The following is a 16,545-nucleotide window of genomic DNA, read 5'->3' as shown; positions in this document are numbered from 1 at the left end:
ATTAGAGCCTCGTTTTCAAAATGAAAGAATTCACTAATTGCAGCTCTTGACCTCATGGCACAATGTAGCTTTGACAGTTGAAGAAACGTACAAAAAAAAGGTTCCAGGTTGACAACAGTGAGTGTGTTTTAACATAAAACACACGTTTATTTAAAAATACAGTCGGACCCAGCTCGGCTCCAACTCCGAGTTTTGATGTGTAGAAACACAGGCGGGTAAAAAGCAGGTGTCTCATGTTCATGATGTCAGGTTGTTTTTTTTCCCCATGAAGAAAGCCAAGAAAAGACGGGCACGTTGTCCAAACTGAGATGAACAACTAAGCTCTCCTCTCATTCACACAACACACACACTCGCTTACACACTAACACATACTCTCAAACATGCACACACACACTGTCCTGCAGAATGTAGCTGGATGTCTGACTGAAGCAGACGGATGTGGGTCAGAGTTCGTCAGGAGAGTCTCAGTACTCCACAGTCACTGCTTTGGTCTTGAGGTATTCACTGAGAGCATCTTCTCCTGCAGACACGACAGGAAAAAAAACATTAAAGGGGACATATTATGAAGAATCCACTTGTACAGTGTTTTTGAACATATATTTGGGTAACCTGAGTGTCTCCTGACCCACAAAATGTGAAATAAACCCATCCAGTCCTTTGTTTGTGGTCTGCATAAGTCTTACAACACAGAGAAAAATGCTCCGTTTCAAATTTGCTCAGGTTGTGATGTCACAGTGGGATTCTAGTAAAAAAAAATCCCCTCCCCTCCCCTGGTATCTCCACCCATGGACTCCACCCCCAGCCTAGAACAAAACTTTTGTGCAGGTCTTCCATTTTTATTCTTGCTACAGAGGAGTGATGTCTACCTGGAAAACTCAGGGGGGGCTCATTGCATTTAAAGAGACACACACACCAAAACGGAGCGTTCTGAGAGAGCTGGTTTATACAGGGTCACAAACCTCCTCTGGTGCTTGATTCATGTTATATTTTGACCAAAGCACAGCACAGATGTTTCATTTAGACCACAGGGGGACTGTTTGAAAAGCTGGAGAAGGGGGATGATATGTCCTCTTTAAAACATTTTAATTGACTTCATAATAAAACACTCGTCTGCCTTTAACACCCTCAAATAGAAGTCAGCACCCCAGATGCACCGTCCTAGTCGAAAAGTCTGGACACGCCCCTGACCTTTAGTTTGTGAAAACGTAGCTCAGGTTGAAAAATACGTATCATGCGTCTCTACTCACCGAGGTCTTTGCCGAAGCCGGACTGCTTGAAGCCGCCAAACGGTGAAGCCACGTCGGTCTTGTTGTAAGTGTTTACGAATACCGTACCCGCGTCCAGCCGCTCGCTCACGTACATGGCCTTGTTGATGTCGCGGGTGAACACGCCCGAGGCCAGGCCGTACTCTGTGTCGTTAGCTCTGTGCAGCACGCCGTCCACATCCCTGCAGGATTGAAGCATGGAGAGGTTCAGAGAGGTTATGTAAGGTCAGCGACTCAAATTGAACCGCAAATGAATTCCTCGATGGCTCACCCGTCTTTGAATTTGGACACCACCATGACGGGGCCGAAGGACTCCTCTTTGGCGATGAACATGTGGTCCTCCACGCCAGTGAACACAGTCGGCTCCATGAAAAATCCTGAAGGGAAATAACCATGTTGACTGTTAATGTAAAAAAAGAGCCGACTGATGAGTGTCATTAGTTACAGACATTCTCCTCAGGAGACCGGGTTTTTTTTTGGGGGGGGGTTTACCTGGCCTGTCCACCTGTCTGCCTCCGCACACCAGCGTGGCGCCCTCTTTCAGTCCCACCTCGCAGTACTCCAGCAGCTTGTCCAGGTGGGCTTTGTGGTTCTGTGGGCCGTGGTCTGTGGAGCGATCCAGCGGGTCTCCGATCTTCATCTTCTTGATCTCCTCCACCTAAGAGGAGAAGAGAAGAGTGAATGACGCTGTGTTTCAAACTCACTTTCTCAAGCTGCGTCATGAGAAGTGTAGAAAGGCTCCTTTAGGATCCACACTTTGATTCCAGAGTCGTTAGAAGTCGGTGTCATCGTTTCCTCTCACTCACCACTCGACTGATGAACTCGTCGTGGATGCACTCCTCCACAAACAGACGACCTGCAGCGATGCAGTTCTCTCCTTTGTTGAAATACACCGAGCTCATGCCCTGCAGAGGAGTGAACACACAAACACCATGAACAGTATGTCCTCTGGTACATTTAGTTGTATTCCTGCCACTGTTGCTGGAACTGTCATGAAGCTCCAGCAACATCTCGTAGTTTAAAGAACAACTTAAGTAGAACGACGTGTTTCTGCCTTCAAAGTGTGTCTGCAGCTTATTTAAAGATCTATTTTTGGGGATTTTTTTACGCCTTTATTCTAGAGACAAGACAGTGGATAGAGTCAGAAACCCGGGAGAGAGAGAGAGTGGGGGAACGACACCTTGGAAAGGAGCCACAGGACGGACCTGAACCCAGTCTGCCCACCCTCAAGGAGTAAGCCTCCGCAGCCCTGAAGTTCATTAAGGTTTAGACTTTAACAATTAACCAATTAGTCTGTAAAAATGAAATAAGAGCCCATCCCAATTCAAGGCCCAGTGACTTTTAGTAGCCTGTTGTAGCTGCATGTTATGAGAAATGAAGGCAGCTCTCAATCAAAGGCCTCTGTACATTTAGTTTGCAGAATACAAATATGGAAAAAAGTAGCAGGACACAAAAAAAACCCTAAACTTCTGTCCAGGAAAGACATAATGATGCTAGTATGAGGTAAAGTAAATAAAAGTCTGGGCTTTTAATTGAAGTTTCACGGTACCTTAAATTTCCCAGAATTGAAAGGTTAAAATCAATAGTTTTGTTTTAGATACAGTCCTCATCCTTAGCATGAAATATGAATCAAATGAAATGGAAACCTACTTAGTGCACACATTTAAGAGGCTGGAAACACAAAAGATGTGTCTATGTATTAACTGAGTAGTTGCTTTTGAACCTAACTAACTGTTATTCAGTAACAGTTCTCTCTCTCACCATGCGAACAGCCTTGTCCATATCACAGTCACCGAAGATGATGAGGGGCGACTTCCCCCCCAGCTCCAGAGAAACCTTCTTCAGGTTACTGACCGCACAGCTGCAACACAAAAATCACAGAAAAGTGTGATTTTTTCTTCCCATCACTGAAATCAACCAAGAAACGGGTCAGGAGTCTGTGAGGCGGTACCTCTTCATGATCTGTTTGCCGATGGGTGTGGAGCCCGTGAAGCCCAGCTTGCGGATGTCTGGGTGGTCGGATAAACGCTGTCCCACCATCCCGCCTGAGCACGGAAACAGAAACTCCATGTAATGAGGTGAAACATGATGTGTCACAGGAAGAGTACACAGTGACACAGACGTCTTTTCATCCCCGTGATGACCTCAATCCTTTCTCAAAAGAAGGAACGTTATATTTTTAGACCGAGTTAAAGTTATAAGTCGGTTCATACCTGAGCCTGGCAAAATGTTGATGACTCCTTTTGGGATTCCAGCTTTTACTGACAGCTCTGCAAACTTCAGCGCCGTCAGCGGAGTGACCTGTAGATATTGTAAACGATGTACATGTGAAACACAAACTCATGAGTCGTGACGTGTGTGTGTGTGTGTGTGTGTGTGTGTGTGTGTGTGTGTGTGTGTGTGTGTTTACGTTGTGCTGACCTGTGCAGGTTTAAGAACGAGTGTGTTTCCAGCCGCCAGACAGGCAGCACTTTTCCACGCCAACATCATGAGAGGGTAGTTCCAGGGGATGACGATGGCACACACACTGTCATGGTAAAAAAAACAAAAAACAAAGAGCATTTAGTAAACACACCTGCAATGAGATGTGGAGGATTTATTAAATCCAGATTATTTTTTTTTTACCCCAGAGGTTCTCTCTTGGTGAAGGTCAGATTGCGATTGGGCCTGGCTTGGTTGATGGGGATCGTCTTGCCCTGCATCAAACAAACACGTGTCTCAGATATCCCACTTAGTCCTTTAACACCTGAAGTTTGTTTGCATGACTTTTAAACCTACCTGGATCTTGTCACACCAGCCGGCAAAGTATCTGAATGTCTGGATGGACATGCCTACATGTGTCTTGAGAGCCAGCGTGTACACAGCTCCAGAGTCGATGGACTCGATGGTGGCCAGCTCCTCCTGGTGCTCCTCCATCAGGTCTGCGAGCCTGGAGGACGGAGGACGGAGGAAACGGAGGGGGAGTGACTTAACATTCAGTGATGGTTCATTGTTTCCATGAAAGGAAAAAGGGCGGACTGGTTGTGTTTTTTTAACAGACGTATGCATTAAAAAAAAAGGAAGTTTGTTTCTTGCCATGATAAATCAGGACTTGTAATACGAATGTTTTCCTCTAGGTGGAGCCACTCACTTGTACAGCAGACTTCCTCTGTCTCTGGGGTTCATCCGGCCCCACGGTCCGTTTTCAAAAGCGTCTTTGGCCGCTGCCACGGCCCGGTCCACATCTCCCACCGACGCGTACGACACCTTACAGATCACCTGGTGGAACACGCGCCAATAATTATTGCAAGGACAACAGAAGAAACGTTCTTTCTTTGGATCGACGTGTCGCCGTGGTTACAGGTGACTCACAGATCCATCGGTAGGGTTGATGGTGTTGTAGACCTTTTCGTCTTCCGCATCCTCAAACTTGCCGTTGATGAAGCACTGATACGGCATCTTCAGGGTCATGTTGTTCACGTCTTTGGTTGCCTGTGAACAAAAAGCGAATTAACCATCAACCCCCTGATTTGAAAGTCCACGGATAATTGGTCGGCCATTTTTTAAAGGAAACCAGCTCTCTCACGTAGTCGATGACCAGCTCCTCCTCCTGGTCCTCTCCTCTCAGCCTGCGGACGAACATCTGGATGAAGTCCTGGAAGGTGGTGGCCATGTACACGTCCTCCGTCTGCAGCTGCACGCCCGCACACTTCTGCTTCACCTCCTCCACCAGCCTGGGCATAAGAGGGTTAAAAATAAGTCAAATATTTAGGACACGTTTTAGTTTGTTCAGCTTAGAATATTTTAATATCATGATTCATTGTTATTACACGTTTTTGTTATTGGAATTCACAACAGCTGTTCTGAGGGTATAGATAGATAATTACAGCTGTCAAATGATTCACATTTTTAATTGCGATTAATTGCTAAATTCTTACACTTAAATCGTGTAATAAAATTGAAATATTTTGTTTTTAAAAATAAAAATGGTTAGGCTTTTATTTTACATTTTTTGTACTGTCTGTACTGTCTGAATTCAACCGTGCTTTTATTTTGAAATACAGTAAGGAGCTCCCCACGCCTCCCTGTCTCCCTGCTCGTTCTCTACCCCCACTCAAAGCGATGAGCTGAGGTCTGCTTCTGGACAAACGGCGCTCGTGCATGTAAGTGAGGGGGCGTGGCTTTTGAGGGAGCACAGAGGGGGGGGGGGGGGGGGGGTGGGTGCAGACGGAGCACTGAGGGAATGCTACTTTCAAAATCATGCTAGTTTTTTCGAAAAATTACCAACCCCTGCTTTAAATTAAAATTGTGACTTGCTTGTACGCGTTCTAGAAAGTCAGGTGATCAAATGCTGCATCACGCTCCACCCTCACCTGACCACGTCCATGGAGGCGGCTCCAGACTTGAAGAAGTCCGTTGCGTCCTCGATGGCCGGGACGTTGCTGAGGATGGCCTTCCAGATGTTCTGTTATAAAGACACGGACAGGTAAGCCTTTCACAGAGAGGCTTAACCTGAGAGCCAAATACTACCTTTAAAAAAAGTGACATGAGAGTGGACTTGCCCTGATCTCCTCTGCCATCTTCTTCTCGTCACCGGTCAGCTCGACGCTCGAGCTTTCTCCTGAACAGAAGTATTTAGAGGCGGGGATCATCTTCCCGTCATCAAACTGCAGGTTCTTCACCAGCAGCTGTGGACGGAAACACAAAGTCACCAACACACGACGCTGACTTATCGCCAGCTGTGTTTGCATAAACCCAGCAGACATGTAACCGCCTTGTGGAGTGCAGCCAACAGACGCACACTGCATTGAGTGCATGTGTTTAGCAGTAGAACACAGACACTCACAGCTTTCCCATCAGTCCCGTACAGGACCAGTCCGTTCTTGGTGACCACGCCGGGCTGGGACGCGCCCTCAATCTCCAGGGGCTGACCGGCTGGTACCGACCCCCCCAACATGGACGAGCCGTACAGAGTCACAGACTGTCGAGAGACACAGAGGGAAAAAAAAACAACAACAAAACAGACGTATTTAAAATCGTTTATTTTAACCGATTGGTTACAGAATCAGGAGGCTGGACATGAGATGTTCCCCAGTTAGCTTAGCACAAAGAGTTTCAAACATTTTAAAGATTTAGAAGTCGCAAAACGACACAAAGAAAAAAGTCACATTTCAAAGACTTTTCTGGGACCTTGCACCATGTTTTAGTACCTTAAATCCAGGTGTGAGATTTTACTTAACATTGTGTGTGTGTGTGTGTGTGTGCTCGTGTGTGTTTGTGTGTGTGTGTGTGTGTGTGTGTGTGTGCTCGTGTGTGTTTGTGTTTGTGTGTGTGTGTGTGTTCATGTGTTCCAGGAAACACACCTGACCGTCAATGAGAGTCCAGGCTCCGGGGACTTTATCATGGCCGCGGATCCAGTTGTGGATGGCGTGAGCTGGCTGGGCCAGGCTGACCTGCGGGACAGAGAGAGACGCCAGAGTCAAACATGCTGACGGCTCACATTCATTTTCAGAGCCACTTTCTGAGAATGAGAGGGAAGCCCAACAGCTGGCTGCGGCTCACTCAGCGACATGTGTGAAAACGATGCTGGAAAATAACCCCCAGCCGGCTAAGAATAGCATCTTGAGACATTTTGCCAGCAACGTGGCTCCGAGTGGCCAATCAGAGGGCAGCTAAGATCAGCCCCCACCTCTGTCTCTCTTTCTCTCTCTCCAAGTGTGGGACAAACAGCAGCCGGACGGACACACAATCTGACACACTCTGGACCAACTGTAAATTTCCACGCTGGTCACTGAAAGAAGGTGTTATTTTATTTAAGTGTAAGTATTTCTGCACAAGGAGGCTTTCAGCGTCCATGTGGAGTAAATAATGAATCATACCAGTGTTTTGGAGTCAACACACACAGCATCTGCTCTGCTCAGTGTTTACACTAGGAATCACATTTACTCCGTGGTGAAGCATCTCATCCAAATCCTGGAAAAAAAAAAATGGGACGACCATTGTTCAAAGATTTCAGCTGGTTTCGATAACTTATCAGAGAGTTAGAGCTACGTTACACTTCCAACACACAGTGTCCAATCACAGCTCAGCGTACAGTGGAGAATGAAGCACGGCTGATACCACCTGCAGCCTCTAATGTCTGTCAATTTAACCGGTGAGATTTGGCGAGAGAGAGAAAGAGCGGAGGTCGGACTCCAACTTGAGCCGCTATCGTTTGGAGGACTGAAGCCTCCTGACATGGACTCGAACCGCTAGGCCGTCTGCCCCCCTTAACCTTTTGAGAAATTTGATACTGAAAAGGGAGCCAGTGCATAGATGGTAGAAAAGGAAAGCAGACGTTAAATTACTTGAGTAATTAGTGGTGTAAGGAGTCTCACCTTGGCATTAGATTTCTTCTGAATGCCTTCATAGCTCGCTCCCTCTTCTGTCTGGGGAACTTTTGGGGCCTTTCCATCAGCGATGAGCTGCACAGACTCCACCTGTACCAGGAAACAATAAGACAAATCAGTCTGAGCGTGGGTGATGATCAAGTTATTCAAGTTAGATTATTAAAAGTGGGAGTAAGAAGGAAACAGTATGAAGATGAGTCCAGGAGTCTAGGCGATGAGGAAATGGTTTTGTTTACATATATTCGTGTGACGAGGAGGAAGTAACAAGAGACATAAATAACTCCAGGTGGGTTACCATGGCCTTGATGCCCTCTGGGAAGAGGAAGCGGTTGTAAAGCGAGTCCACGGTGTCGTTGGGCTCCACAGCACACTCCCTCTGCAGCAGGATCGGCCCGGTGTCCAGTCCATCATCGGCCCAGAACACGGTGAAGCCGGCTCTCTTATCTCCCTGGATCAGAGTCCTGGAGACAAACACACGAACAGAAAAAAAGAAAATAAACGCTTGGAGAGGTGCCATGACCGGTATTTACAGAGCGGGTAGAGGATTTGAAGTGGACCATAAAGCTGAGTTAGTGGAGCAGAGGAGATAAAGACATGATAAAAGGTGAATGCTCTCGGAGAGAATGAGACTGAAGCAGACAAGCTGTCAGACGTCAGGCCCCGCAAACCCTCATTTAACAGATCTCGTATGTTCAATTATTTAAAAAAAACATTGAGGTGATAATGACACATTTTTACTCTCTGTCGAGTTGTGCAAAGTGACGATTTGCTTAAAACAGTGGACCAGAGCTTCAGTTTCCTATAAACCAATTTATAAAGCCTACAAATAAAGTCGACCTCTTCTGCTGATCCCCATTTTAAAAATAGTGTTACAAAGCTGGATGCCAAAACTAAACGTGGGCAAAGTCTCAGATCATGAGGTAAAGACAGCATCTGAAATGATTGCCTGAAACAGTTTCAGGCAAAGGCTGAAATTACGGTTTTACTGACGGCGGTATAAAAGATAAAGGCGGAGGTTTTTGAGCTGTAAATCATGCAGAGCTGCTCCACAGGTTTCACAGACTGACAACATGAAAGGTGAACATGAGATCTTTAAGCATATAAACTATATTTGTACTAAATAGACAGACACAGTCAAACTAATCCTTCTCACTCAAACAACTTGTTTTAACATGTGGTCGTAATTTCACCTCTGCCAAACATTCAGTTTCCTCTCGGGAGTAAACTGGAAAGAGTTTTAAAACTATCAGGGTCTCAAATCTGAACATTTGTGAAGAAGATGTGAAATATATGTCGTGTTCTTTGTTGTAAACAGTTGTAAAGAAACAGAAGCTATTCATTTACACACAGTGATAACAGAGCAGAGAGATAGTAAGGGCGGAGCACATACTAGCCAGCAAAAGGAGAGATAAGAGAAACCAGCTCGCCAGGGGGGTTGGGCTTAAACTGAACTGGTTTAATCTTCCTGCTAGACGGACAAATAGCAGCAAAGCCCCTCTACCTCCACCTCTCTGACCTGAACCCGAGTCTGACTCTGGCCTGTGTGAACTACAGACCTTTAACCGCAGGAATAAACGTCTAGTGAGGAAGCCAGTCAGTGTAGCATTTCTGAATGAACGCATTCACTCATAGACAACAGCAGCTGTGTCTAGCTAGCATGTGCAGTTAAGACCATCAATCACAAACCAACAAGTGATCAAACAAATCCATTCCTCACCAGTTGATGGCCGAGGCTCCTCGGTGCAGGGGCAGGATGGAGGGGTGGTAGATGATGGAGCCGTGTGTTGGGTTGTCGATGATGTTCATGGGGATGAACTGGGAGCAGAAGGGCATGACGTTGAGCTCGGCGCCCACCGCCTTGTAGGCGTCCACCACCTCCGGAATGGGCTTCCCCTTCACCCTCCACCGAGGGAACTTAAACACGGGCGTCCCATCTTTCTCTGCAGCCACGGCTGAAAGGGGGAGAGTTTACTGAATCAGTTCACAGGACAAACACCAAAAGATCCCGTGGATTTGGAGAGAGTCATTTCAGGGGTTTACCGCTCAGGACCGTACCAAACAAACCGGACCACTTGGTGGAAACTGGCTGGAAAGTGACTGATGTGAGATCTTTTAAATTACTGCTACTGGTCTTGAGACCAAGACCAATTTGGAGTACTAACACTAGCGTTTACTACGCTCTGATTGGACACTCTGAGATGGATTATAGGGCGGGTTTTCTCTCATTAAGTACTATTGTAAAAACAGTTTGTAAGATCACTGGTTCATGGCCAAAAGGTGGGAAGCAATCCACATTTAACGAGAAGACAATCCAAGAAAGACTTGAGGATCAAGGATTTACAGCCTGGGCATCGGGGGGGATGTCAAAACCAGCAAACCGAGGGTGAGGTGGAAGAAGAACTCAGTCAATTATGATTTACTTTTAAATAGACTTCTGCATCAGATCTGTTCATTGTCTTCAATCGAGTTGGTGGCCCCAACCAGCGATGTGTTTGTGCGTTAAAGAAATCTGACTGAATAGGTTTGACTTTAAACGCGACAGCAGCAACAGTAGGGCGACATGAGACAGGAGAGATCGCTCAGCGTTCATGAACAGGAGAGACCAAATGCCAGAGAAAGTCTCTGAACTAGCTGACCTTCTTCCCGGGTCCTGAGTGGGGGACAGGTTAGGGGTCAAAGGGGAGAGGTGAGGAGGTGTCAGGGTTTACAGGTGGTTGTTTGATGTAGTGGGTGAGGGGTGTGAATCTGGGCCGATCAAACCTGCTTGGCCCTACAACCAGTTGGTGACATTCCCAGAGTCGGGGTATGGTTTACTGAAGCTGCAGGAAACTGTCCGTCCCAGCTCGACACATTGGATTTGGACGCCTCCCTTTGGAGGTTGTTCGGGCACGACCAACAGGGAGGAGACCCCGAGGTAGACCCAGAGTTCACTGGAGGGATTATATAACTCGTCTAGCCTAAGAACGCCTCGGGATCCCCCAGGAGGAGCTGAGAGGGACGTCTGGGTGGACTCACTTTACCTGCGGCCGCCGTGGCCCAACCTCGGACAAGCGGAAGAAAATGGACGGATGGATGGAAAATAAACTTGTAAAGAAACCTGCTCGTAAAGGAATCCAACCGTATTCATCTCCTTCATGTGAATGTCAGAATCTGAAATGCATTTATCAGAAACTACCTTTTTTTTAAAATCTCCCTGCATGGTTACGCACAAGGATGCTCCAAGATAGCTAAATGCAAGAGATGAACATTTGCATGGAGGAGTTTCTCTGATGATTCTCAGTCCTGACCAGCCGTCTGAGCTGTTTCAGTTTTTAATGCATGCTAAGCTTTTGTGGTCGGTTTGCATATCAATTTGTACATCGTTGTTTCCTTGTGTAGTAGAGTATCTTTATGTGTACATTTGTCTACATATTTAGTTCCCTTTGTTTCCTGTGTTTGCATGTGTTTGGGGGGTTAATTGGTGATTATCACAGCCACACCTGTGGGTTCAATCACTTCCTGCTCAGGTGCTCCTCATTATCTGGAGTGTATTTAAGTGGCGGATAGACCCTGAGGAAGGCTGTTTGTGACGCTATGTGAGGGTGGCTAACCAGCTTTTTGATGACTTACCCTGTTCTTTACCTTTCTATGATGAAAAAGCCAAATTAATGAAAGTTTTTTTTAAACGTTTTTTCAAACATGTACCTTTGTTTTTTCATTCCTCATGAGAGATTCCTTTTTTTCTCTAAATCAGCGAATGCAAATGTCTTGCACAAGTTTACACAAAGAGAAGTTGAGAGATGATGTTTTAGGGAGTGGGAGAAATCCAGATTCGGATCCCTACTTTTCTGATTGCGTTAAATAAAACTCACATTTATGCAGTCAGTGTCGAGTTGTTTATACTGTATGCAGTTTTCCTAATCATAAGACTTCCTAATTTAGTGCCTTTCCTACAGTATCGTAATAAACTGACTAAATGGAATCCTACTACTTGCATTGTATTTCACAGTGTGTGTCCGTTATTTCATCCCTACACCTGTTATTTTTGTTTTTAAAATCATAAATGCTCAGACACAGCAGGAATATATTCACATAAATGACTGGGAGGAGTTATGAGACTGATAGAAATTGAGTTTTAGCTGCAAAGGCGACGAGACTGACAGGCAGTGGTGAAGAGTGCAGCCGACAGCTGATGATGATGATGATGTTTCCTGGAAAGATTGCATCATACCACAGATCGCGCAGCCCGATTGTAGATTTTTTCACCTCCGAGCTGCTTCTCTGGGCCACACGGGGCCTCTCCACGCGGACAATGGAGTCACTATCGCGCAGCTAACACAGGATAAAAGCCTCTCTTTGTACAGGGAGCGCTGCAGGGTGAACACACATCAACCTCAGCTACAGCGAAGATGATCCTGATCTGACTGACATCGGATCAGGATCATGGGAGGACGCCTCACTGTCTTTGATCAAGTGTTAGAGGAATGAAATCAAACTTTCACAAAAGTGAATGGCCAGAGCATGCTTGTGTTTTTCCAGACTGTTCAAACAAAGCGCGTCCTGGTCACCATATGGATTACACCGCACTAACCCGAACAGCTGATCCGCTGCCCTGTGCCACACATTCCAAAAAAAAGGTCTGTCTGGCATCAAGAAGTGAAAATATTCAATAAAACAAACAATTGGGGAGCCGGTAGCTGAGTGGTTAGTGCGCGCTCCCAGTGTACATAGGCTGTTTCCCTCCAGGAGGGCGGCCTGGGTTCAAATCCGATCTTTGGCTCCCTTCCTGCATGTCATTACTCACTCCTTCTCTCCCCGATTTCTGACTCTATCCACTGGCTGATCTCTAAATGAACCCACCCAACCAAAAGAAAAAACCTTTAAAAAAAAACAACACAAAAGTGATATTAACTGCTGTTGATATTTTAGCAGTTGTGACTTTTTGAAGTAGCTAAATTAGGTTTCTTGTGTTTTTGTTTGCAGCAGTACATAGCTTAGCTTTTCTGTTGATACTGGGTCCAACTGAAGTCCAAATGAAAAACACTGAGATCTGTCTCCAATATTGATCCTAGTTTGAGCACGTTTTCTGCTCGTGGAGCTTATTAGAAACATACAATTTAAAGGCAGAGAAGTTCATGATCATAGTTTTAAACTGAAACTTGGGAACAAGAGTGTGAAGGTGAAACCTCTGTTGGAAAGTGTTTACTGTGAATGCAGCAGAGAAAGCGACCGGCACTTTGTTTAAATGTTCGCCCGGAGGGATTTGAGCTCCAGCCAGTTACTGTAACGTGTTGAGCGAGTGTTGACTATGAGGAGTTTAGTTTAATAAAGAAGGAATGCAAGGGCGGCATTTTGCCAGTTTATACTTTCTAAAAAAAACAAAAAAAAAACAAAGCCTGTCAGGTCTTACAACTAAAGGTGCCCTGCCCAACTTCTCAAATAAACCGAATGAACTGTGGAGTAACATTCACATGTAGTAGACCTGAGGGCGGAGTGATAAATGGAATCCAGGAGAGTGTGAAGGGGATCCTTGACGACATCACCACAAACCAGAACAGATAAAAAGACGGCTTCAATGACTCGTGTGCTGCTGCGCATTGGGAACTTTGTTCTGTAGAGGAGAGGAATCCAAGTTTTTGTCTTGATTTTCTGTCCAAGGTATCGATGTGGAATTCCTCTCAAAGTGGGGATATGTGAACCCTCTTATGTAATGTCTCCGGCTCCAGAGAATAACATGTATTTGTGTTTCAGATTGAAACGGTGCATGTTAAGATTGACAGCCAGGGGCGGCAGTAGCTCAGTCTCTGTAGGGACTTGGGTTGGGAACCAGAGGGTCGCCGGCTCAAGTCCCAGCGCGGCCCCAAATGTGGATATTGGTCTGGTAGCCGGAAAGGCGCCAGGTCACCTCCCGAACCCCAGCGTGTATCAGCCTCACTCTGACATCTCTCCATTAATGCATGTCCACACTTCCTGTTTGTGCATGTGTGTATTTTTGGCCTTTGTGTGTGAGAAGCACCAGAATATCCCTCAGCCATTAATACAAGTGTGTAAAATTAGAAGAAAGATCGCCTGGTGGAGGGTTTTAACTCAAATGTAGAAACCAACATAGTTTGTTTAAAGACGTGTTGTAATATCAGAGTCAAACCAACTTCTCAACTGTTTGTGTGGAGATTGTGAACCCTTATGTTGTCAGTTAGAGCGGACATTAAGGAGGGGAGGGGTTTTTGGACTCACCTAGGGGGTCGGCCTTCCCGTCCTTGTCGGGGACTGTGAACACACCCACCACCTTGTGTCCCTGCTTCCTCAGGTTGCTGTACACCTCCTGGCCGAACACACTCTGGCCAATGATGGCTAGTTTCAGCTTATTCTGGTAGTAATGCTGTGAAGAGAGCAAACACAGAAGAATCAGTTCTAATCTGCTAATTCATATGAAACACTTTATAAGTCATCAGGAGACCAAGTCACAGAGTAAACTGACGTGAGTTTACAATCCATACATCACACAACACCTCCCATTCTTTGACCGTCAAATCAGGCTGATAAACATCTGAATGTGTGAATAACGCTTTTGTTCCATAAGATTGAACTCTTTTCTGACCCTCTGTTACTCTGAGCTACAAAGGTGTTACACAACAGACAATGTGAACCCACAACGGACACTCCAGAAAGGCTGACAGCCTAATTGGGTATAATTGACGCAGGAGCTCTGCATGATTAGCAGAGCCCCCCCCCCTCTTATTTCTCTGATACTGTCGTCAGTAAAAACCATAATTTCTGCCTGAAACTGTTTGTTTCAGCTGCATTCTCTTTCAGGCCACCCTCCCCATGTGCCCACTTTCGTCTGATTGGCAAGCTCTCTGGAGGCCTTCCAGGGGAGGAGCAGAACGCTGCAGGGCTGCCAGGGGAGGGCTGCTCTCCAGTGCTGGGAGAGGAGAGTCCATGTCAGAGGTTTCAACGGCTTACGTTGAGGCTTGAAGCCGTCTGGTTTCCTTTTGGGGAACTTTTGCAAGCTGTTAAGCGCCCTCTGCAGACGTATCCTGGTATTGCACCAGCATTCTTTTACCTCATGATGTGAAATGTTGCCCACTTTGGGCATCCAGCATTGTAACACTGAGATTTAAAATGGCAAGTCCCGTCTTGTTACTCAGATTCATGTGATAAGCACCACTGTGAGGAGTCATGAAGTAGTGACACGGTGCATCAGCGTTATTCTGCACCAGTGACGTGATAATGGTTTTACACCAGTCGGCACGATAATAAAGTCCTTTATTGATATTTTGTCCCACCCCTCCTAATAACCAAATGTGCCTTTCGTTTTTCTCCTTCCTCAGCAGCCATCGTTGCCAAAAGAAAAACTTCCGACACTTACAGAAAAGTTGAAAAAACAATCTATTGCCTCAATATATCAGCTAACCATGACGTGAAACTTTTTGTTTTACAGTGTTCCCTATGGTTTTTATAGAGCATCTGTATTTAAATAAAGATCAGACAGAAAGCATAAACACAAAAGAATGGGTGGGTGGGATTGAGGGGGGCGCCCATCTTGCTTTGGGGCCCCCCAAATCCGCAGGTCCGCCTCCTGTCCAAAGGTCATAAAATCTTTGTCTTTGGTGGTTAAAACCGGCTCAGAGGGGAGCTATTGGCTGACAGTCAGCCCAGCCCACTCGCTGTAAGCTGTGCGTGAAGGAGCCAAGGAGGTCTCAGGTTTCTCCTGCTCAGATGAATGGACCTGTCAAGTGCATGAGGCATCCACGCCGGCTGTCACACTGCTGTCAAGCGCTTCACGGTTGCAAAACACGCACTGTAATGAAGGAAATAAGCAGGGGTGATCCATTCAAAGTGCTTTCACAAGGGGGTTGATTGCAGCCCTGCAGAATCCACAGTAAGCCGAGGGGAGATCAGGCTGATGCAACTCCTGCAGGTCTTGTACAGTAGAGGCCGACTCAGTCAGTTCATACACCGAGACAGAAACGTGGCAGCTTGGCACTGACACATCACTGCCTGCTCCGGTTGTTGAACATCCAGCAGCAAGACGGACTCTAAAGACCTGGACCTGAACCCCTTGATTCACTGATCAGCAATCAGAGCCGAACCGCTTCATGTCACGACAACCTGGCATGCATTCAATTTCCAATATTGTGTGTGTTTTTTTTTTTTTAAATTAACAATGCAACGTAAATACAAGATGCACCGATCATTCTCTGGTGCAGCAAACGCAGCGTTACTCACGGACGAGGTGGAGAATTTCCTGAAGACTTGACTCGCCGTCCACAACATAATGGCGGTGTTTGGATATTTAACACAAAAAAAAAAAAAAAAAATGAATTAAAAACAATACAATGAATCCAGATGGATAAAGCAGACTGTGTCCGAGCTGCTGCTGGCCACACACACTTCCCTCTGTGGGTGACAGTGTGTGTGTGTGTGAGTGTGTGGGACTGTGTGAGTCAGAGGAGTGGCCGTGGACAGGGCTCACTACAGCCAGCTTATACTCGACAGCAGCGGACACACGACGTGCTGTTTTGGTTAAAGTGCGTGCGCGCTCACGCTTTGCTTGCTACCCCCTCGACCGCGCGGGCACGCGTGGGAATTCATTAAAAAATGATCAGAGCCACGCCGGAAGCAGCTTTTGTCTTTCTGAATCTTCTATTTATATAATCCTCTGTCTGAATTATTGGATAAAATTGAGGATAAAATACTTTTTTTTTTTAAATCTAATTTTAAGATCACATTAACCTCAGACATCCTTTAGCCCATAAAACAAACCTCAGCCTCTTATAGATGCACAAAGTGATTGGACCCTACACTAAGTATCAGTGTCTTTATAAGCATTTTGTATCATTTAGAAGCAATATTCACTCGTATTGTATTCAGTATTATATTTTGGTCCACACCTGAAGATTTCATGTTTGACTTGTTTTTTCTTTTCCACT

The 16,545-nt window shown here is 45.9% G+C and overlaps 1 protein-coding gene across 1 annotated transcript; it reads right to left on the bottom strand.

Annotated features, from left to right (window-relative positions):
* Positions 1-113: 113 nt before the first annotated feature.
* On the bottom strand, positions 114-16,090 carry aldh1l2 (aldehyde dehydrogenase 1 family, member L2). Its single transcript, XM_020634825.3, has 23 exons — positions 15,842-16,090; positions 13,847-13,991; positions 9,351-9,585; positions 7,929-8,094; positions 7,622-7,723; positions 6,608-6,697; positions 6,091-6,225; positions 5,807-5,932; positions 5,618-5,709; positions 4,831-4,978; positions 4,617-4,736; positions 4,396-4,523; positions 4,044-4,194; positions 3,891-3,961; positions 3,687-3,792; positions 3,479-3,566; positions 3,217-3,310; positions 3,027-3,126; positions 2,072-2,170; positions 1,758-1,923; positions 1,537-1,642; positions 1,248-1,447; positions 114-520 (listed from the first exon to the last, which is right to left on the bottom strand). Exons 1-23 carry the CDS (start codon positions 15,887-15,889, stop codon positions 465-467), a joined length of 2,772 nt encoding a protein of 923 aa, XP_020490481.2. The 5' UTR covers positions 15,890-16,090; the 3' UTR covers positions 114-464.
* Positions 16,091-16,545: the final 455 nt, after the last annotated feature.

This window comes from Labrus bergylta, chromosome 23, assembly GCF_963930695.1.
Source record: "Labrus bergylta chromosome 23, fLabBer1.1, whole genome shotgun sequence".
Lineage (NCBI taxonomy): Eukaryota > Metazoa > Chordata > Actinopteri > Labriformes > Labridae > Labrus > Labrus bergylta.
This window is presented reverse-complemented; position numbering and strand designations above follow the sequence as displayed.